Source organism: Schistocerca serialis, chromosome 2 (genome assembly GCF_023864345.2).
Source record: "Schistocerca serialis cubense isolate TAMUIC-IGC-003099 chromosome 2, iqSchSeri2.2, whole genome shotgun sequence".
NCBI lineage: Eukaryota > Metazoa > Arthropoda > Insecta > Orthoptera > Acrididae > Schistocerca > Schistocerca serialis.
In genome coordinates, this window is record NC_064639.1 from 143,785,495 (window position 1) to 143,808,689 (window position 23,195).

The following is a 23,195-nucleotide window of genomic DNA, read 5'->3' on the forward strand; positions in this document are numbered from 1 at the left end:
GTTTTTATCACAGGATCACAAAGGATAACATATCCGTAATAGCCCATACTTTATTTTATGAAAATACTTATACACAGCGACTATCTGAGCATACGGACGCCGTCCTGTCCAGTCCAACGTACTGTGGCGAAATGGTGCTCTAATAGCTACGAACCGTAATACGGGCATAGCGTCACTAAAATATCTAAGTACACCTTGAATTAACTTTTACCAACAACTATAACATTCTGCTAATTGCCTTTCCTCCTTTACGACTTCCATTTGGTATACGCAATTACTGCTTTTATCCAATAATTTCCCTGTGTAATTCATCTACATCATCATGTTCCTAAGAATTTCTATTCTAACACACTTCTCTGCCTCAACACACTTCTCCGCCTCTTTACAAATGTTAATTTTTAAAAAATCTTGTAATTACTATGGAATTTTCAAAATTAAAAAAGTGTCAAAATATCATGTCATACTATTTTAATGAATGTAGCAGCGGATTTGGCTGTTCCTTTAGCGAGAGGCCAGCCCGAGTGTCCGTGCGGTTCTAGGCGCTACAGTCTGGAACCGCGAGACCGCTATGGTCGCAGGTTCAAATCCTGCCTCGGGCATGGATGTGTATCATGTCCTTAGGTTAGTTAGGTTTAAGTAGTTCTAAGTTCTAGGGTACTGTTGAGCTCTGAAAGTGAGTCCCATAGTGCTCAGAGCCATTTGAACCATTTTTTAGCGAAAGTATTTGTGTTGGAATAGACAAAGAACTAGTGAACTCTACCGTTGTTCATACTAATTTTGACTAAACAATGTAATAGAATGTAGTCCAACATTTAGGTCTAATTTTATCCTTAGATAGATAGCTCTTTGCAGATTTTACAGATTCTATAATGGCTCGTGGTGTCTCTACTTTCGTGATTGTTTTATGGAGAAAATAAATGTCCAAAAGTAAGTATAACCGATGTGTTTTGGCACATGTACTCTTTACGTCAGTACCAGGCGAACCTAGACTCTTTGCAACAATTGGAGATGTTTCATAAGTAAAACACTTTAGTTTTTCACAAAAGTGTACTCTTATTTAATTTTTTGTCTATGGCAGCTATCACATTCCTCGTGACTTACAGTTCCGACACTTTCAGAAGACTACCTCCACTCCCAAGTGTCTCGCTGTGTCGTTCGCACATGGTAAACTAAATACTTTTTCACCTTTGCCACGACCAGCACTCGGTTTTGATAACACAATAATTCCGAATACCTGGAAAAGATGAAGGCCTGCCGTGTGCAGTTACATCACAGAAGCGATTACCTCCGTCACCTTAACGATAAGTGGGATTACGACGCCGTTCGGAAACCGGTGTTTCCGACATTGATAAGGGTGAAGGACCACTTTTCGGAAGTGTCAAAGACAACGGACATTGGACTCTGAAGGCCGGCCGAGGCTCCCAGTGAGCTGTAGTCCTATATATAGTGGCCGAAGCGGCCAGTAAAGTCAGAGTAGCCCCCGGGATGCTGCGACAGTCGATTCTGCTGCTGGCTATCGCCGCCTGTGTGCTGGGTGAGTGGACGCGCCTATCCTACCTGTCCTGCTAGTCTTCCCTCTGGCTGCCCTACCTCAGACTACTTCAGTGTGCTTGCGTGTTTGCAGGAAGGACGCTGCCAGTGCGTCGCCTACCACACAGCGGGCCAGCTCGCAGATTCGCTGTCGCCAGGGGACGCATCTACGGCGGCCACAATGCTGCCCCAGGTCAGTACTTTGATATTACAGTTTAATGTCGCGGAACTATCTTTTGCTGTGTCGGAACCAGAGTGAGCTCCAAAGATCCGAAGTAATTAAACTGTAATCAGTAAATTGCCACTTCTTCTGTGGAATTTGTATCTTTACCTCCTGTTAACGTTGTGCTTCACTGAAGCCGAAGAAAGGAACTTGATGAGAAGTGTACAGTCTACTTGTATTATACATGACAATTTATGGGAGAGGAAATAGCAAAAACTGAGGTGCCAGAGACAGCTAAGAACTTGGTGGAACAACTGGACGGAAATAAAAATGAGACTTTCGGTCAAACAAGAGGCCACCCTCAGATGTCTCTTCTTGATTTATGATCATTGTGCATAGTTATGTTCTTATTCTTGAAGCAAAAACGTCTAGTAAACATGTTTCTAAAATGAATACTGTAAGAGTTATGAGCACTCCATCAGCGGAAGAGATATTCTTCGAAGTAGCGAAGATATACTAGTGTTTATTGCTCTTAATGTATGCACTTCAGAGCACATCGCTTCGGATTTTTTCACTTATGACACAGATATTCTGTATTCTTTTCATTCGCACATAGTCCTATTTTCTCAAGGACTGTGTAACAATTTCGAATAACTTTGATTATTTCTGTCTTGGAATAAGTAATTAATGCTATACCATCTGCCTAGGCAAGAATTACACAAATAGAACCTCTAAATCATCGCTTCTGTAAAACATTGTGAAATGGGTAGCATCTTGAGACGAGGTCAGATGATGATTATTAACATAAGGAGAACGGAGGTAATTCAACGTCGTAGAATAAGATGTAAGCGACGCTGAGGGACTTAGTTTACCAGATGACAGCTTTCGTATTTGGTCAGTAGAATATCTGACAATGGAGGAAGTAGATTGGCAAGCTAAAGAAAATCGTACTTGAAAAACAGAAATGTCTTAGCACAGAATACAGATTCAAATGTTAGAAATTTGTACGCAGAGCAGCCTTACACTGAAGTGAAGTATCCACGATAAACAGTTAGGCCAACAACGGAACAGATTTTGAAATGTGGTACAAGAAAATAATTTTAAAGATTAGATGGGTGTCATCGATCGTATACCTAAGGATATAGTACAGACTGGAACGGGAGAGAAAAAGGAAGGGTAAGGTGAAATGACACATCGTAAGGTACACTTTAAGACAAGAGAAACGAAACACAACGAAGGAATCATCCTAATGGGATGTGTTGTACACATACAAACAAAGGACTCCTCACCCTCCTTTTTCAGAAAAACACTAGAGGATTTATTCAGAGAATGAGCTTCACAAACTGAGCAAGCCATTAATGAGTTGCCTAACCTCTGGCCCTCATTCATGTAGCTATTCGACTCTGCAATGATTGATAGACTTGTTGGATATCCTCGCCGGCCGGAGTGGCCGTGTGGTTCTAGGCGCTACAGTCTGGAACCGAGCGACCGCTACGGTCGCAGGTTCGAATCCTGCCTCGGGCATGGATGTGTATGATGTTCTTAGGTTAGTTAGGTTTAATTAGTTCTAAGTAGTAGGTGACTGATGACCTCAGAAGTTAAGTCGCATAGTGCTCAGAACCATTTGTTGGATATCCTCCTGAAGGACAACGTGCCAAATTCTGAGCAACTGGAGCCATGGACCTTGCCGTTGGTGGGGAGGCTTGCGTGCCTCAGTGATACAGATGGCCGTACCGTAGGTGCAACCAAAACGGAGGGGTATCTGTTGAGAGGCCAGACAAACGTGTGGTTCCTGAAGAGGGGCAGCAGCCTTTTCAGTAGTTTCAGGGGCAACAGTCTGGATGATTGACTGATCTGGCCTTGTAACACTAACCGAAACGGCCTTGCTGTGCTGATACTGTGAACGGATGAAAGCAAGGGGAAATTACAGCCGTAATTTTTCCCGAGGGCATGCAGCTTTACTTTACTATGCAGCTGGAGCGTTTAATCTTCAAAATCTCGGTCTGGTTGGAAAATCCTGCTCATAATGCTCCAAATGTTCTGAACTGGGGACAGATGTGGCGTACTAGATAGCCAAGGTAAGGTTTGGCAAACAGAAAGGTAAGGAGATAAAATGTAAGACTAGGAGGGCTTGTCACGAACGGCAACAACATAGGATGTAGAATATTGTAAACGTACCTCTGCCCTTTAAAGGTGCCGTTGGTGACAATCGAAGGGGCCCTGATATGAAACGAAATGTCACTCCAGACCATCACTGGGTTGTCAGGCTTTATGGCGGGCAACCCCACAGTGTCTGGGGCGTCTACAGACACACCATTGGTCGGAAATCTCATCGAATGTAGTAGAATTGTCTTCAGTGGTGAGTCCGTTCGAAATGAGCCCCGACGACCAGCGAAGATACGACTGATGACATTCCGGACAGCGACAGAGTGTGAGTCTGATGGTACGGGGTGCCATTTCAGTTCATAGCAGGACGTCATTGGTTCTCATCTGTGGCACCCATGCAGCACAGCGGTAGGTGGACGACCTTCTACGCACGTATTTCTACCCTTCATGGCAAGCCTTCATGGTCTTACATTTCTGCAAGATACTGCTCGCCCGCACAAGGAGAGAGTTTCTACTGCTAGTAGACCTTAGCCAGCAACGTCACCGCATCTCTCCGCCATTGAGAACGTTAGGAGCATTATGAGCAGTGATCTGTCAGGAGGACAGCTAACAATTGTGTCAATACATGACAAGCCGAATAACTGCTTGCATAAGGCCAGAGATGGACTAACGCGTTGTTGACTTCCTCTATTTGAGGGTCGCTAGCCGCTGAATAAATAAACCAATTTTTCTGAAACTGTAATCATTTGCTTTTTTGTAAATGTTCAACACCACTGCCGATTTTCGTCCCATTCGGGTAATTTCTTCGTGGTGCATGTTTAGGTTTGATTATACTAAGCAGGCTCAGATATACTTAGGTGTCAGCAGTAGCACAACTAGGCTTGCACAGAACAGACAATCGTGGGTGCTGTCGTCATGCCATTCTTCGGGCTAAAAACTACAAAAACGACAGACGACACCGTAGACAGTACTGTTATTCCAGTCTAGCAAGAGGCGAGCGAGCTGTTTGTCAAAAAGACTAATCCACTCACTATCTTGCATTGAGATATCGTTGCCATAATGTATGGTTCCATAGACCTTAACACAGCCGAAATAAGTAAGGACTATAGAGGTGGTTCCTTGAAGAACGTCAGATGAAACGTGATACCACTAGCATCACTTCAACTTGGTAAAAAACTACAACAGACAATCACGCAGACAGAATTGTTATTCCAATCTAGAGAGAGGGGAGGGAGCCGTTTACCACTTTTTTTTATTAAATTATACGTCGTTACTTGTTTCACTAACATTATAATTAGCTTACACATTTGTCTTTTGAAGACGAATCTACTCACTCTCTTGCGTTGAGGAAGTCTGCCTTAATTGTATGGTTCCATACATCCTAACACAGCCGGTACAGGTAAAGCCTATACAGGTAGTTCATTCAAGAACTTCAGATGAAGTATGATACCGTTAGCATCATTATGATTTGGTGAAGCGACTTACGAATGTGAAGGATTTACCTTAATGTCTTCATTCATTCATTTGGAACGGTCACTGTTGATTTCTTGACCCACCATTGTCCATTAGAGTTTACGTTCCACTTACAATGATTTCTTTGTCAGATGAAAATAAAACTTCTTTCCTTTTAAGTTTACACTTATTTACTGAAAAGAATGTAAATATACCTCATCACTGGAAATGTTGGATTTTTTGGTAGATCTGCATCAGAAAACTCTCTTTGGCTGTCAGCCAATGAAAAACTGTGCTGTGAGAGATTTGGGCAAATAAAAGTACTTTATACTTATGCATTTACTAATCAGTGTCTTTTCCATATGAAATATATTCTGGAAAATTTAGCAACAAAGATGGATTGCGCAGAAACGGTTACAACAAAAGTTTTCAGTGGGTTTCCCTTGGTTCTTGAACTGCTACTCTCCTCCTATACAGGACATCTGAGGGGGAATGGTTAGTTTTCATGGATATGACAGAAAGGATCATTCGAAGCTAAGAAGTCGAGTAATCATGGGCAGTTTAATGCATACCTTAAAAGCTATGCACACTTCTTCTTTTTCAGTACTGTGCTCATTATTTTTCATGCTTTTGCAGGGGGTACTGTCGATAAAAACAAGAAAAATTTATCAAGTCAATGAATAGATCCTAATGTATGCACTTTGGCACCCATGATTGTTGGACATTTTTGTCATGGTTTGCTCCATGCTACATCCTCTAAAAATGTGGGAAGAAAAAGGCTTACAGCAAAAATATCAAACATGAAGAAGTGCTAATAGCTCTTAAAGTAATCATTTTAGAGCCCCTGTATACTAAACTTTTTTGCTTCCCTGAATATTGATCACTCTTCCTGGGACACCTTTTACATTCTTAATAGGAAACACTTGTGCTCCTCTCCCAGTTATCCGTAATTTGGTTAAAAATACCTATGCTCTGTAATAGGCCAATTTCAGACAGACTAACAATTAGTTCAAATAATGAAAAAAGTATCCAGATTTATTTGGTTTTAGCGATGACGTCTGAAGACGTCGAGTTAAAATCAGAAACGGAGATAGTACTCCACGCAAGCAATGATGGTACATACGGCTATGTACGTCTCCTATGACAGTACGGAATATCAGACCACCTATATGATGGGAATGTAAAGGTCTTAGCCCAGGCAGTGAAATCTTCAGACGTAACACTTCAGAACGTAACAGTAAAATCTGGTGTCGCTCAGTGAGTGCCACTAGAGCATTACAGTCCGCGATCTACATAAATCTAGTGAATAACGTAGGAAGATCCAGATAATTCGCAACGCTACAAAAGTGTAGTGAAATGCAGTAACTGTAGACGATCGCTGCTTGATGCAGGAATTGGCTGTTGACTTTCGACATCAGTAAATGTAACACATCGAGCATAAATAAGAGGAAACGTCAGCTATTGTATCATTGAAACTCAATGTAAACATTCACACCCAATAAATACGCTCTAATACAGAAAGAACGACGCACTCCGAAGGAATTATCTGAATGGGACGAAAATCGGTAGATGTACATGTACAGACGAACAAACGGTCACAATTTCAGAAAATTTAGAAAGAAAGAGGTACACAAATTGAGCAAGTCAATAACTCGTTGGTCCACTTCTGCCCCTTTTGGAAGGAGCTATTCGGATTGGCATTGATTGACAGAGTTGCCAGCTGTTTCCTGAAGGATATCATGTCACATTCTGCTGAACTGATGCTTTAGATAGCCGAAATCCAGAGCTGCTTGGAGGAACCTGCCAATAATGCTACAAACGTTCTCAATGGGGAGAGATCCGGCAACCTTGCTGGCGAAGGTAGGATTTGGCAAGCACCAAGACCAGCAGTAGAAACTCTCGCCGCCTGCAGCCGGCGTAATCTTGTTGAAATGTGAGCCTAGGATGGCTTGCCATAAAGAGAAACAAAACTGGTCGTATAATATCTTCTACGTCCCGCTGTGCTGCAAGGATGTCGTGGGTGACCAACAAAGGTTCAAAATGGCTCTGAGCACTATGGGACTTAACATCTGTCATCAGTCTCCTAGAACTTACAACAACTTAAACCTAACTAATCTAAGGACATCACACAGATCCATGCCCGAGGCAGAATTCGAACCTGTGACCGTAGCGGTCACGCGGTTCAAGACTGAAGCGCCTAGAACCGCTCGGCCACTGCGTCCGGCACCAACAATGGGTTCTCCTATGAAAAGAAATGGGGCTCCTGACCAACAGGCCTGTTTGTTTGGTCGTAATGACGGTTGAGAGTCAAGTAAGTATGCAACCGCTGTCACACGTCTTCAGCATAGAATCTCATTAACATAAGTAGAATGTGTCTGCAGTGAGGAGTCCTCTCTACGAAATGAGCTCCAATGGCCGGCGACAATGTGTTTTAGGGGTTCCGCGGATGACAAGGGGATACATTCCATACTGTCGCAAGCCATACGAACCAACAGCTAGGTGTGATGGTGTGATGTGCTGTTTCTTTTCATAGTAGGATCCATTTGCTTGTCGCTTGCGGTACGTCGATGGCATTCTACCTACAGTTTCACTGCCCTTCATGTGAAGTCTCCTGAGCTTTCATTTCAGCAAGGTAATGCCCATCCGCAGAAGGTGAGAGTTTCTGCTTCCTGTCTTCGGGCTTGGGAAACCCTACACTTACCAGCAAGGTCGCCGGATCTCTCTCAAGTTTACAACGTTTGCAGCTTAATGGGCTCCAACTAGCTCGGGATTTTTACGTTCTAAAACGTGAATTTGGCAGCATTTGGCACGATATCCCTTAGGAGGACATCCAAAAACTCTCTCAAACAATACCACACCGAATAACTGCTTGCATAGGAGCCAGAGTTGACTTTCTCAGTTTGTGAAGCTTTTTCTCTCGAATAAATCATTCAATTTTTCTGAAATTGTAACAATTTTTTTATCTGTACATTTACATCACATTCAATGATTTTCGTCCCATTCGGATTATTCCTTCGTGGTACGTCTTCTTTTTTGTCTTTTTATTTTAGAGTATGCGTATTCTAAAATGGATCTGTAGTGTCCAGGGAGCCTGCATACTCAGTTAGCTACAGAAAAAGTCAGACCAGCCGTATTAATAATCTTTATTACAAAAAGAGAATTACTATACTTAACTTTTGCAATTTCACAGATATGTCGCAAAAAGGGCAAAATAGAAAACCATCAAATTTCAGTGTAGACAATTCCAAATCCGTGCTACATAAAAATTACAAAAGAAGTTGCTAATCTTGAAGCTCCTATTCAACTGGACCGTCACCAGTCAGTCACAGCGTTTATGTTGTCTTCACATTGGGGCCGCTGCTGTCGTGTTGTCGTCTTGTAGGGATGTCTCGTCAGCGTGCGATTGGCTGACTTCTTCTCACAGCCATCGCTTCTCTATCGTTCCCGACTATCTATCGTTTCCGACTAGCGTGCCAGTGCTTGACGTTACACCGTAATAGGATCGGTCACATTAAATTAACTGTATGAATACAGATGGCATATTGGAAGAATCCACTCTTACTGTAGTCTGTTCACAGAGGAGATAGAAAACTGTCATTCGATTGATACCTGAAAATTGTACATCAGTCTGGGTCACTTACTGGTCAGGATTGGTGAGGGAAATAAAGTCCGTCCAAAGAAGAGCAACGTGGTTCGTCACAAATTCGTTTAATAAGCGCCACGGAGATGCTCATCCAATCCCAGTGTCGGGCACTATGCCAGTGTATCACGGTATTATGGTTTACTGTTAAAATTCCGAGAACTCACGTCCCCTGAAGAATGAACAAAACGTAAGAGAGAGAGCCTAAGCGCCCTAATCATGTCAGATTGAAAAGGAATAAATAAATAAATAAGAAATTTCTGTCTGCAACACATAGGACACGAAAAGGTTGTGACGGTAAAACTGGAGAGATTCGAGTTCATGCGGCTCTTACGGATACTTACCAAAAATTGATTCGTTTTTCCTCGCACCATTCGTGATTGGCACAGGAAAGGAGAGAAGCGACAGTGGTACAAAATCCACGCTCCGCTACACACCCCAATGTGACTTGCGGAGCATAGATGTACACGTAGATGTAGATGCAAGCGGATATGATGCGTGTAACCACTTTACCCTGTTGACAGGTGAGTTCCCGTGGCAAGTGTCCCTGCAGTGGGCACTGCTGAAGTCTCGAATGCACAACTGCGGCGGCTCCATCATCACCACGACTTCCGTCCTCACGGCAGCCCACTGTGTCGTGCAGCGCGGTCACTACATCGTGAGTACCCCCACCCAGTCGTCTGACTGTATGTCGAAACGTACACACTTGAATTGAAACATTTATGGTTTCACAATATGCACATTTTGCAAAATAAAGATTTGTTTTTGTTCCTCTTCATACTTCAGCATGTATAAATTAAACATTTACGAAAGATAAATAAGTCTTATAACTCTGGATTTCCAATCTCTGTCACTCTTGTAAAGTTTCAAGAGAGACGCTAGGTTCATTCCTTAAATGCAGATACACACGCAATATTTGTTTTGGGTTTCTCGTGACATGATTTCTGAGGTATTCGAAATGATGGAACTGCTAAAAAATATACTAATAATCTCATTCCAAGCAACATATGTTAGAAAGGCAGTATGAGTTAATACATTCGATAACAAGATTGGAGAAATTATGCTCTTAAATTACGTAGAACAAATGCAACTCCCGCCAATTAATGCTTACAAGGGAACCTCCCCATCGCACCCCCCTCAGAATTAGATATAAGTTGGTACAGTGGATAGGCCTTGAAAAACTGAACACAGATCAATCGAGAAAACAGGAAGAAGTTGTGTGGAACTATGAAAAAATAAGCAAAATATACAAACTGAGTAGTCCATGTATAAGATAGGCAACATCCAGGCGAAAGTGAACAGACGAGCGCCGTGGTCTCGTGGTTAGCGTGTGCAGCTGCAGAACGATATGTCCGTGGTTCAAATCTTCCCTCGGGAGAAAATTTTAATTTTTTATTTTCACACAATTATCAAAGTTCAGGCACTCACATATAATCAACTTCGCTCTCCAAAATTCCAGGACATGTTCAGATTTGCTTGGACATATGCAGGATTTGACGGTCTACACACGGAAAAATTTGAAAACGTTAAAAACGTATGTTTTGACAGAGCACAGACAAAACTGTGCGACTGTGAAACTGTTGCATTCATTTGTTGCAGTTAATGTGACAAACTCTTATGTCTTCACACTTTTTTGGGAGTGATTATCACATCCACAAGAAAACCTAAATTGGGCTAGGTAGAAGAATCTTTTTACCCATTCACCAAGTGTACAAGTTAGGTGGGTCGACAACATATTCCTGTCATGTGACGCACATGCCGTCACCAGTGTCGTATAGAATATATCAGACGTGTTTTCCTGTGGAGGAATCGGTTGACCTATGACCTTGCAATCAAATGTTTTCGGTTTCCATTGGACAGGCACGTCCCTTCGGCTACTAGTCGCACGGTTTTGCGGTGCGGTCGCAAAACACAGACACTAAACTTATTACACTGAACAGAGACGTCAATGAACGAACGGACAGATCATAACTTCGCAAAAATAAGGAAAGTAAACTTTTCACTCTAGGGAAGATTTGAACCAAGAAACTCTCGTTCCGTACTTGCTCACGCTAACCACGGGACCACGGCGCTCCTGAACTCGGACCCTCCTAGATGTTGCCTATCTTGCACATAGACTACTCAGTTTGTATATTTTGCTTAGGTTTTTCATAGTTCCACACAACTTCTTGGTGTTTTCTCGATTGATTTGTTTTCAGTTTTTCAAGGCCTATCCACTGTGCCAACTTATAACTAAATCTGAGGGGGGTGCGATGGGGAGGTTCCCTTGTTAAAAATTGTAATAGACGCAGAAGAATCAAATCAGAAAATTCTTAAACTCTTAAAGGTTATTTACATTCTACGTCTTTATTCACTACTTCTGCTTATTTGCAGTCCTCCGCTGTCACAGGGCTTCAAATTGTAGCGTCTAACGTGAAGGTGTGTAAAGTAACTATGTCAGTGATTGAGAAACAGCGTGGTGTTATCGAGTTCCACACTCTTTCCTTCAGCGTGACAATCCCAGACCGCATACGAGCCCTGCAACATTTACAATACTCCATATAGTTGCGAGTCGATCCCTTCCGATTTTCAACTGTTTCCAAAACTTAAAGAATACCTTTGAGGACTTCACTTTAACAGTGTTCAAGCAGTGCTAGCAGAGGCGAGTTTGTTGCCCTGTCAATATGGTCAAACACTCTCTCGTTGGGACAAATGTTTTCGCCGCCAGGAAGACTATGCTGAGAAATAAATACGTAGACATAAAGAATAAAGACGCAGAATGTTAACGTTTGTTTTATTTAGAAAGCCTTAAGAATTATCACAGAAAAATTCGGACACATTACTTTTCAGAAGAAATGCGCTATAAAGAATGAGACCAGAAAAAAACAAAGAATAAGAGAAACAGGACGCGCGCAAAGAAATAAGTATGTCAGTACTGTATTTATTGAAATAATTCCTAATTTTTGTCCAACTCAGACAACAAGTGGACAAACAGGACCAAGCGAAACGGTCCATTTTCAGCTAGTACTTCGTATTATTTGTTACATTGCTGTAAAGATATATTTCCTCCCATTATTTTTCATTCCAACGAGAGGTGCACAAGGCTGTTGTACTTAGCATACATTATGCAGAGCGTTTTATTATATTGGTAAAGCAACAAAACAACACATTACTGCTTTTCAAGGAAGAGTGATCCCGTTGGAACGCATTAGGGTAGAGGTTAGTAACGTGGCTGATTCTTTACGTAAAAGAATAATGGCTTCTTCTGCGAGATTATGCCTAATTTGTGTTTATATAATTACTATAATCCTTTGGCATGGGAAGTTTCTAATTTACGAGCGGCGTTCAATAGCTAATGGGACAAATGTTTTCTGACAGCAGGTTGATTTTTTTCATGCTTGCAACACACCATATTTTTCACCATTCTTCTTGGCTCCAAAACCCAATTTTTTAACATAATCTCCATTCAATTCCACGGCCTTACGCCATTTTACTGCAACGGCCAGTACGCCCGCATAATACCACTCTACTGCTCGGTGTCGGATCCAGCGTCTTGGTGCATTAATAACCTCCCCATCATCCACGTATTGCTACCCGCGGAGTACATCCTTCATTGGGCCACGCAAATGGAAGTCGGAAGGTGAGAGATCCCGGCTATAGAATGGATGAGGAAGAACAGCCTAATCGAGCTTTTGAAGTCCTTTCGCGTCCGCGGACTCTTGTTGTCATGAAGAAGGAAAAATTCGCTTGCATTTTTATGGTGACGAACACACTGACGTCCTCTCCTCAATTTTGTGAGGGAAGCACAATAGATTTCAAGAGGTGATCGCTGCATCGAGGGCGAGGACGCCAAACTGAATAACCTGTTTACAGTCTACTAAGGCCGTAGGGTTGCTTTGCCGATTGAAGGTGCACCTTATTACATTTTCTTCGGTGGAGACATGGTGTGGCGCCACTTCAGGAATTGCTCTTTTGGTTCCGGTTCGAAGTGATGAACCCATGATTCATCTCCTGTGACGAAGCTCGACAAGAAATTGTCTCGATCAGCCTCGCAGCGCACAATCTAATCTACACAGATGGTCCTTCATTGATTTTAACGGTTTCTGTTAGGCGGCAACGAACCCTGCGGGCACACGCCTTCGAGTACCCCAACTGGTGGAGGAGCGTGTCAGCAGTACTACCAGAGACGTCCAGCTGTGCAACGACGTGTTTGACTGTGATCCGTCGGTCACCTCGGATGAGAGTATCCGCACGTCCCGACATTGCAGGAGTAACAGCCATGCAGGAGATCGGACAGGATTGCCGGACCACGTTGCGATGACGTTAGACGCCTATTCGAACGACTCACGGAGCTTTCCTTCAGTAGAACGTCTCCCTAGACATTATGCAGGCTGCTATGAGTATCTGCGATGCTCTGCTTTCCCGCCAAAAGAAATTCTAATATCTTATTGTAGGGAGCACATTGTGCTCATGTGGGAGCGATCTAGATGCTTGTAAGACAATAAACTGGTAGCCAAGGTCGCAGGAATTCTTTTTATTCCATGATTACCGGTTTCGGCGAAACTAAAGCCGCCATCATCGGGTCTTAGGACACATACAGGTCACAACATGCAAACAATGGTGATATTAATAGTTGCCTATAACACGCAGACTTTACAAAATGGTCGTAAGTAGCACACAGGCGTCCAGGAGAGATGACATTATAAACGTTTAGTATCTCCATTACATACAAGCGCAAGCTATATGATGGAGATACTTAACGTTTATCATGTCATCTCTCTTGGACGCCTGTGTGCTACTTACGACCATTTTGTAAAGTCTGCGTGTTATAGGCAACTATTAATATCACCATTGTTTGCCTTGATGTTGTGACCTGTATGTGTCCTAAGACCCGATGATGGCGGCTTTAGTTTCGCCGAAACCGGTAATCATGGAATAAAAAGAATTCCTACGAACTTGGCTACCAGTATATTGTTTTACAAAAATTCAATTACAGCTCTCCGTTACAGACGTTATTTTGAAGGCTACTTATAGCGCAGCCACCCACCAAAACTTTGTGAAACAGTAGGTGTTGAGCCGGGGATATTCCACTATGTATCACAACAAATTCGCCATTATTTCAACGGAAACTGGCCGAAAGAAACTGGCCGAAAGAAACTGGCCGAGAGAAACTGGCCGAGAACAAGTACACCCACCTGAAACGTGATACGTGAGAGCTAAATACTGCTTTACACATTTTAGTCTAATGAGAATTCATGTCGGTTTTGTCCTCTAAATTTTCCTTATAGAATAATTTAGTTTTCTTTTTGTCTGATCAATAGCAACATATGTCTGTCAGAAAAAACTATACCACTGCCAAAAATTGGGATTTAGTAATAGAACGACTTACTTTCTTTTAAAGGCAGTGGCTGGCGAGCATGACTTCAGCAAAAATGAGGGGACTGAACAGGAGATCTACGTATCACAGCAGATCGCCGACAAGAGGTATCCCGGGTGAGTACCGCACTTTCTATCTCCAGTAACATTTTACCGGTGTTTACTCACTATAATGGTTTCCCTGTCGTTAAACACGAACATTGTGGACACTCTTGTGGATTACATCATAATTTTTTGTTTACTGCTGTTTTCCATTAAGAAAATTGACATTAAGATGCATCGTAAATGGCATAGGAGTTTTATTCGGTATTTGCGGCGTTCACATCCTCGTCAGACCATGTGGATTTTCTACAAAACTATACAAGTTAAACAATAAATTTGTTTACGTAAATATCTGACCAGATATTCTTAATTCCTTATGTCAAATTACATTGTTGGCGATCGGAACTCTGATCAAAGACAAATTAGAGTAATATAACATTGAATTTGGTCTTTCATAACTACATCGTGTGTCCAACAAATCCTATTACTGTCTAGTAGGGGTTACAGAGGGGCTAATTAGATAAAGCTTCTTGCATAGGGACCATGACGAAATGTACCGTTTTCCTGCTTGAAGCTGGTACATTCGGCACTTACAGGGTGGGCTGCGTGCCCCACGGACGCACTGCAGTTTATAATATGAAATGGGTATCCTTCGTCACGTCTGAGAAAACGCTACCACGAGTACTTTATATATTTCTCAGGCCATGAGCTCGTGTCGGGCGCATGGGTCTGAGCTCATTCTCTCCTCTATATTCATAGCAGCATGTGTTGCTAATTGTGAAACACCCTGTATACTAGAAGGCAGACTGCCTTCTCTAGCTTTAAGACAATTTCTTACGTATCGTTTCTGGAAGACTGCAGCTGGGTACTGCTGAGCGTTGTGGTTTCGCAACTGAAGGAGTGATTTTTTAATTCCTTTCCAAAAATCCTGATTTGAATTTCCTGTGCATTACCTAAATAAGACGTAAGAATTTCTGAAACGATTTCCAAAACTTAAAACTGTAACATTTTGCAACAATGTTCTGGTGATTCGTTCACAAATATAATGACGTGAACGAGTCGTTACACTTTAAGGTTTATTTCGAACGGCATCGATGCTGACTGCATTATAAAATTTGACGTGCTCAATCTTTCTAGCCACGCGAGGTAGCCCTGTGGTTTGAGGAGCGTTGTCACGGTCCGAGCGGCTCCCCTCGTTGGAGGTTCGAGCCCTCCCTTGGGCATGGGAGTGTGTATTGTCCATTGCGTAAATTAGTTTAAGTTAGATTAAGTAGTGTGTAGGCCTAGGGACCGATGAGCTCAGCAGTTTGGTCCCATAAAATTTTACCACAAGAAACTCTTTCTAAAACCATTTGTTGTGTAACGACTTCAGTAATAGTTATGGCTGCAACATGCTGTTGGCAGCTATTTCATTACAGGAGATAATTTCATAGGACGATCGATGTTACGGAATTTGTCTCTCGCTTTATGTTTCAGTCATCAGAAATGCTGTATATAGTACTGATGTTAACGAGGTACAGAAATAAATGCAAGCGCGAGTAACATGAACCAGGAGTCAAGTTTCAAAAACACCAACGTCCTTCAGTGTCCAAAAACGACAGTATCATTTTTGCAAAGTATGTTCAGGTGGAGTAAATATTTTAATGCAAATATGCATTATCGATCGAGTTCGATACTTGCATCATTGTCAAATACAAATGAATTAGAACATCGTTATGAAATAAAATCATAAACGTTTTACGCCTCGGATGACGAACAAGTATGTAGATTCTCTCCACACGAAAAGGTGGAACTCGATTGCGATATGTAGACAACGATTACCAGTTGACTCAGGATGTTTTTCATTTCGTCTGATGCCACAGTTCTCATTTCACCACGTAAGCTGTTATTTATAGCTTTAGTTACACGATTATGACCTGAAAATCGATACTGTCGAAACTCCTTTTGTGTAAAGAGTTATTTCTAAGTAGCTCTTGGCGGCTGAAATATGGCGCTTTTCATATAGGTAACACTGCCTGCAACGTTTATACTTAGTAATTCACAGCCTCCACTCCGTACACCCACTCGTGAGTGTTTTCAAATTACCTCCTTCTCGGCCGGCCGCAGTGGTCTAGCGGTTCAGGCGCTCAGTCCGGAACCGCGCGACTACTACGGTCGCAGGTTCGAATCCTGCCTCGGGCATGGATGTGTGTGATGTCCTTAGGTTAGTTAGGTTTAAGTAGTTCTAAATTCTAGGGGACTGATGACCTCACAAGTCAAGTTCCATAGTGCTCAGAGCCATTAAACGTCACATGCGATTGGTAACTTCAACCACTAGAGCCATTCTTAATCGGAATGCTATTTCCTCGAAAACGCCTTACTACAAGCTTTTCGTCTATTTTTATAATTAATATTCTTTGCCTAATCGCATTTGTCTTATTTTACTTATTGTCTACAATAATCTCATACTTCATATTCATTACAAAAATGCACAAGTTCTTGAATGAAAAACTTCGGGTTGTAAACACTTCAGTGCTCAACGACTGCCTCACAGGTTACCTAACAACTTGGCCAACATAGATACAGTAGCCTCAGAATATGAAAGGTGCGCTTGACAATACTGGAAATGCCGAAACCGAACGGCAGTGTAGAACAATATAAAGTATTTGTTCACGTTGCACCGACTTTGCTTATAATGACACTTGAAATGTTGATGCAAAAACGTCTCTGCAGCATTGTAAATAATGTTGAACGCTGATCAGCAAATTTCATTTCCCACAGCGGCGGTGTTGTGGCACCTCACGACATAGCCGTCTTCAAGCTGAAGTCCGCCTTCACGCTGAACTCTTACGTTCGAATTATTCCTCTGGTCGGCGCTGGATTCACTCCCGTCGGTAAGTTCCACGCTGATGTGACACTGAATTTCTGACTACCCTCTTGGATTCTATGTTGTAGGGGCATAGTTCGTACGTGGAAGTAGCTTAAAGTCGGAGCTCTGAATGTAATGTCTTCCTAAGTTGGAAGTTGGTCAGTAAACCTGAAACAGTGCTCACTCAACAAAGTTTAACAGACTCTTCCTGTTTCCGCAGGTGGTTCATCTGCTGTCGTGTCTGGCTGGGGTCGCACGAGATTCGCCACGACACCGAACGTCCTGCAAACGCTCGATGTTACGATCATCGATCACAAAACGTGCAGCAAACTCGTCGACGAGCTGCAGATGGGCTCCAACCCTCTCACCGACACCATGATTTGCACGGGCCCTGTCTATGACGGAACCTCCACTTGCAACGTAACTATGTCTCCCACCTTGGTACAGATTCGGCAATGAGTCCTATTGATTTAGAAACGTGATATCTAACGACAACAGTACGCAATTTCAGTGTGGTTCCCCGTGAGACTAGTTTTCTGCTCGTTGGCGCAGGCATCCGACAAACTAAACGCAACTGAAAGGAACGGATTAGACGGGGTTTATGGGGATCTAATCATTCAGTCTCCTGATATCTGAGTAAATATGAGATTATTAGATGCGAGTAAGGTTGTACATTTGGAACTGAAGGGCACTGTAAGCCTCCATCCGTATATAGGTGTTTGGTATGTGTAATGCCACAGAAAATGAAGAATGAAAAGACCAGAAAGGCGGAGGTATTTAACTTTATGAGGATAACTGAGGAACTGTATGAGGAAGAAGTAACAGTTTCTCAAGCCAGGAAAGAAGTAAGGTAATCAGTGCGCACTGCTTTTGGTAACGCGTCGATTACTAGGTCTACTCTAGTCTCTATGGAGATACAAATAACTAAACTTTTCAAGATGTGGGACCATCTCCAGCATTCCTCCAAACCTCTGAAATGATTTGTTGCTTCGTAGGGCCAATTATACCCGATGCAGGTCTACCAAATTTGAAGCCCTATTATTCATCACATGATTCTTTAAGATAGTATTTCAATATACAATTTCATTAATTCAGCTGAGCAACACGTATGAAACAGTACATTTTTTCCGATCGGTCCAACACCAAGTTCGTCTTCAAGGATGAAACTATTTGTGCCTTAAAATATCTCTGTGTACCAATCGTTGCCCCAGTCATCCGCCCATTACTTCATAGTTTTGCAGTACCTGAGTTTCTAGGACCATCCTTCTTTGCTCGCGACCCTTTCATTTATTTTCATATATTTTTTCTTTCATTAGTCAATTTAAGTTTCATCAGAAAAGAATTTAACAAATTTTATGTAATAGTTCCATATTCATCTTAGGAATGAACAGCAATGTTGTCCACTTCTCACATGTTTAAGATAGTTTTAGTGGTTTTCTAGAAATAAGAGTAAAATGGTGACAATGGATACAAGAATAATGTAGGAAAAATATGTTGCTGTGTAGGCGGCTGGAGTAAATTAAAACAAGGATAAATGCCGGTAGAAAATACTGTAGAGTGGTCTCAATGGACTAGGAGTAGGATAAAATGGCAATGCGACAGTTATACCTTCGAACACCAGCTAGTGTAGAGTCGTTGAACTAGTGGAGGGGCTGTTCAATAAGGTCGGCGTTGCGTGAATACTCTGACGAAATTTGTGCCTCAATTCCATAGAGGGTAGCGACGCTAGAAAGACTAGAAATGATGCACGATACATCAAAGATACAGGAACGAAGGGTAAGAAAACAACGTAATACATAACAGAGATAGACAACCAAAGATACTGCTGAGGTTAGGCTTAACTTTCAACATGAATAGAGGAATGTTAGTCCGTGAAAATAACGGCAGATTGACCACGACATTTGGATATTAAATGATGATCACCATGACGTTCATAGATGCAAGAATAAGTAGTCACGTGGTGTAATATTTATAATGACTCTGATAGCAGAGTAGATCGACAGCTTACAACTCAGCAGCAGCTGAGTATGATACGTCTTAGAATTCAAACCACTGTCAAAGTCTAGATTACAGACATCTTTATCAATTCGTATTAATAATAGCAGACTTCGTCAAATATTTGCTCGCTTGAAGACTTTCTAGGAAAGTCTGCCTAAAAATGGACCGCTCATAAATGAAACTGCGAAGTTTAGTTGGTCACTTGCACTCGGTTCTCCTATTAAGGAAATGACGTCTCAGGAAAGCTAATACGCATTCAGGCTGAAAATCTGGCTTCCCACCCCAGGCATTCGTCTCGTATACTATGCAGAAAATCATTCTTCAGAGCGATGGCAACTGGTGGTGAGAAAGAAGCTGTAACCAATTACGCTCAAGAGTGAGATATACAACTTCTTTTTCCAGTCTTAGAGATGAGGAGAACTACTATACAAGGACGAATGACGATTCTATCTCGCTCAACAGAAGGTGTTCTGTAAAACGTCAAAAACAACGGCAATCTGTTTACCAGCTGATTTGTCCTCTATTACAACCGACAACAATGCGAACACACCTTGCGGAAAATAACTTCTCACCTGCGCGGAAATGCAATCTCGTTGTCAGTGCTGGGTGAGTCCACCGACCTACGTGCTTTGTTCATTAGAATGGCTGTCTCAGTTGGTTAAGCACTGATATTTTATGCAGTACTGTAGGTAGAAACCGTAGCATAAACTGATATACGATCGTTCGCCCTCAATAGGAGTCACTTAGAAGTGCTGCTTGTGAGTGGCTCCAGCTGCTGAACTGCATCTTCCTGACAGTGCATTGGTAGCATGCAACAGAACCCCCACCACTACCGCATTCTCATCCAATACAATGCCATCTTGGTAGTGCGAACGAAGCTATTTTGGTTACACTGTACGCACCTTGCCTCATTCTTTCCTTTTATTACTAAAAGCCAGACAGAATTCTCTTCACCATTGCTTCAGCTGACTTAGTGATGCTTTGCCTGACTTTAAGAAGAAGGAATTCAGTGAAAAGTCCAAAGCTTGTTTTACGCATTTGGGCTTCTCTATGGAAGTGCGAAAGAGATTACGGGATTGTGGTTAGTGCTAGATTACTGATTTCGTCTCTGATCACAATTTATAATTATTTAACTACACCGCCTGCCAAAAACAAAATGAAGCACCCACAAGACCTCGTCCAATTAACGTAATTTCACAGATGTGCACACCATCGGTGGGCATGTAAATGATCAGATTTGCAGTTGTCTGTAACAGGTAGAACGGCGACCAGAGTGTCCCTGTAACTCCATCTTTATATAAGATGGTTGGTGGACCTCCGCTGTTCCACGTATTTGTCAAATCAAAACACTTTCAACCATCTAAATTTCCAGTTTTGTTTTATTTGTGCACCCAGTTTCAGCGTTAAATTACGCCATTTTCAGGCCCCCTGATCGACGTGTAGGAAGAACCCCACCAGGACTCTTTCTTTTCGGCAACTGGTGATTGAAGGGATCACTGTCTTAAGAAGAAATCGGCGGATACCAGTAACTGACTGCTGGCCACTATTTCGTACAATAAGTGTGATTCGTCCTGCACGTCGGTAAGGCGGCCTGAAGATGGCGTAATCTAAGGCTGAAACTGGTTGCACAAGTAAAATAAAACACCGTTGAAGGTGTTTTGATTTGACATTTATATAGAGTGGATTTGTGTTTTTTCGTTGTTTAGTGCTGTTGACTGGCCTGGGCGGGTGTACTCATGTAAGAGGAGTGAACAGCAGCAGTTACTGAAAGACCACTGTGTGCTTGCTCCAGTCAGCGTTATCAGCACACGACAGACCGTGAAAGGGACGAAGATAAAATTAAAACAATAACAGCCATCGGTCGCAAAAATTAAATCTTTTGACCTGGTTTCGGCACTATTATGAGTGCCTTCATCAGAAGTAAAGCATTCAAACTGACATGTGACGTATGAAATAAATATCAAGCGATAAAGCTTTAGTCATAAAATTTTTGGAGTAGATCGCTTGATTCATATTTTGTACGTGACTTGGCAGTTGAATGTTTTACTTGTAATTAAGACACTCATAGTAGTGCCGAAACCAGGTCAAAAGACTTAACTTTTGCTACCGAGGGCTGTTATTGCTTTAATTTTACTTTGTAAGCGGTCGCTATCAAGCGATTAAGCTTTAGTCATAAAATTTTTGGAGTAGATCGCTTGATTCATATTTTGTACGTGACTTGGCAGTTGAATGTTTTACTTCTAATTAAGGCACTCATAGTAGTGCCGAAACCAGGTCAAAAGACTTAACTTTTGCTACCGAGGGCTGTTATTGCTTTAATTTTACTTTGTAAGCGGTCGCTATCAAGCGATTAAGCTTTAGTCATAAAATTTTTGGAGTAGATCGCTTGATTCATATTTTGTACGTGACTTGGCAGTTGAATGTTTTACTTCTAATGAATGTACTCATAGTAGTGCCGAAACCAGGTCAAAAGACTTAACTTTTGCCACCGAGGGCTGTTATTGCTTTAATTTTACTTTGGAAACGGTCGCTGACCACGCAGTCATGTTTAAAACATTAGGACGACAGCTGGTCCAATATTGTAACATCCAGTTTTGTGGGGCATTCAGATGTGCAAGTGGTCCGACGTCGGACTCGTACTAATGCTGAAAGCCTTGATGTTGGGCGCACCCTTCTCTGCAGCGACGCGTGTCTGTGCCTGCAGGGCGACTCTGGAGGCCCGCTGGTGCAGGACGGCGTGCTCATCGGGCTGGTGTCCTGGGGAGTCAACCCCTGCGCCATCTGGGGCGCGCCCTCCGTCTTCACCAGCGTCTCGGCCCACCTGGAATTCGTCAACGCAAACCTGTAACCGGCTCTCGCAATAAACACATTTTAAGCAACTGTTGTTCTATTTTAGTACGTCCCATTTTCCCTAACATACCAAAAAGACAGAAACGAGTTGAACGTACTAACAGAAGCTGAAACAAAATACATCAGTACCCTTCAAAGTATTTGAACTGATACAGAGTTAGTTTATGATAGTAGTAAGATGCTGAGGGTAAGTAAAGTAATATCTGAAAAATTATTTGTTTATTTATTTACGACAGAGGCTACTTTTAATTTACAAGAGCAAGTAATACTTGATCGTACACAAATCTTACCACAGTTAGTCTTCTCCTCGATGGGCAATGAATCCACCACCTTCAGTCCGGATGCACGAATACGCTCAACCTGTTATGGGAATCTCAAAGTAGCGAGCATCGAGGACATGGACAGAGTATGCCGACAGGTGGTGCTACGTAAGAGTGTGGGTCGGCTGAGATAGTCGGCCCAAGTGTGGTAAACACTGTTCCTATGTGGCGCTGTGATTAACGTAACTGCTGATTGACGTAAGCGCTTGCTAAGCAGGAGATCTTGGGTCCAATCCCAGTCAGGCACACATTTTCTCTCTTCGCCGGTGACTCTGCATAAAGTCCCGATGCAGCTGAGACCAATAGTTTGAAACTACGTCTTTAGTTATTTTTATCGTTTAAACAATGACCTATAGAATTTTCCCCGACAAAGACAACTCAAACTTAACCTATTCAGCTATTACCAACAATATACAAGACCAACGCAATGTCACTGCCAAATTCCAAAAAATATGAAATTAAAGAAATATGAAACTACCTCCAACTCCCTTAATTGCCAAAACTCATTTCAATCATGAACCCCTTTTTTCTATATGTCACTTATCTCACAGAAAATTTTCATAACTCGAACTACAGCAATTACAGTATGCAGCAATTACAGCGAGCTAAATAAAAAGATTCTACTATAGACTCTAATTATTTGGAGCAAATGGTTAGCAAAAGAAAGATTTTGTTGAAAAGCAGACAATGTATTTAGAAAATTGCACCTTATTCATGTGATATCCAGTTCTAAAATTTATATAGTTGTCAATAATTCCGCAACCCAAACATTACCAACAATATCCATCCCGATCTTGTATATCCTTGTGTCTCACTTTACAGTGCATATCCTACAAACACAGAGTCTCCACTAAGAAAAAATCTGTCCATACACTTCTCTGTCCACTCGTC

General features: G+C 42.1%; 1 protein-coding gene across 1 annotated transcript; it reads left to right on the forward strand.

The window, feature by feature from the left end:
- Positions 1 to 1,485: 1,485 nt before the first annotated feature.
- Positions 1,486 to 21,982, forward strand: LOC126455797 (trypsin-1-like). The gene is made up of 7 exons (XM_050091557.1): positions 1,486 to 1,534; positions 1,625 to 1,723; positions 9,416 to 9,549; positions 14,272 to 14,363; positions 17,049 to 17,161; positions 17,357 to 17,556; positions 21,839 to 21,982. Exons 1-7 carry the CDS (start codon positions 1,486 to 1,488, stop codon positions 21,980 to 21,982), a joined length of 831 nt encoding a protein of 276 aa, XP_049947514.1.
- Positions 21,983 to 23,195: the final 1,213 nt, after the last annotated feature.

Excerpts from the sequence above, each read along its gene's own strand:
- LOC126455797 (XM_050091557.1), top strand. The coding sequence starts at position 1,486 with ATGCTGCGACAGTCGATTCTGCTGCTGGCTATCGCCGCCTGTGTGCTG. Across the intron at positions 1,535-1,624 it reads TATCGCCGCCTGTGTGCTGG|GAAGGACGCTGCCAGTGCGT; the intron begins GTGAGTGGACGC and ends GCGTGTTTGCAG. Across the intron at positions 14,364-17,048 it reads GCCGACAAGAGGTATCCCGG|CGGCGGTGTTGTGGCACCTC; the intron begins GTGAGTACCGCA and ends CATTTCCCACAG.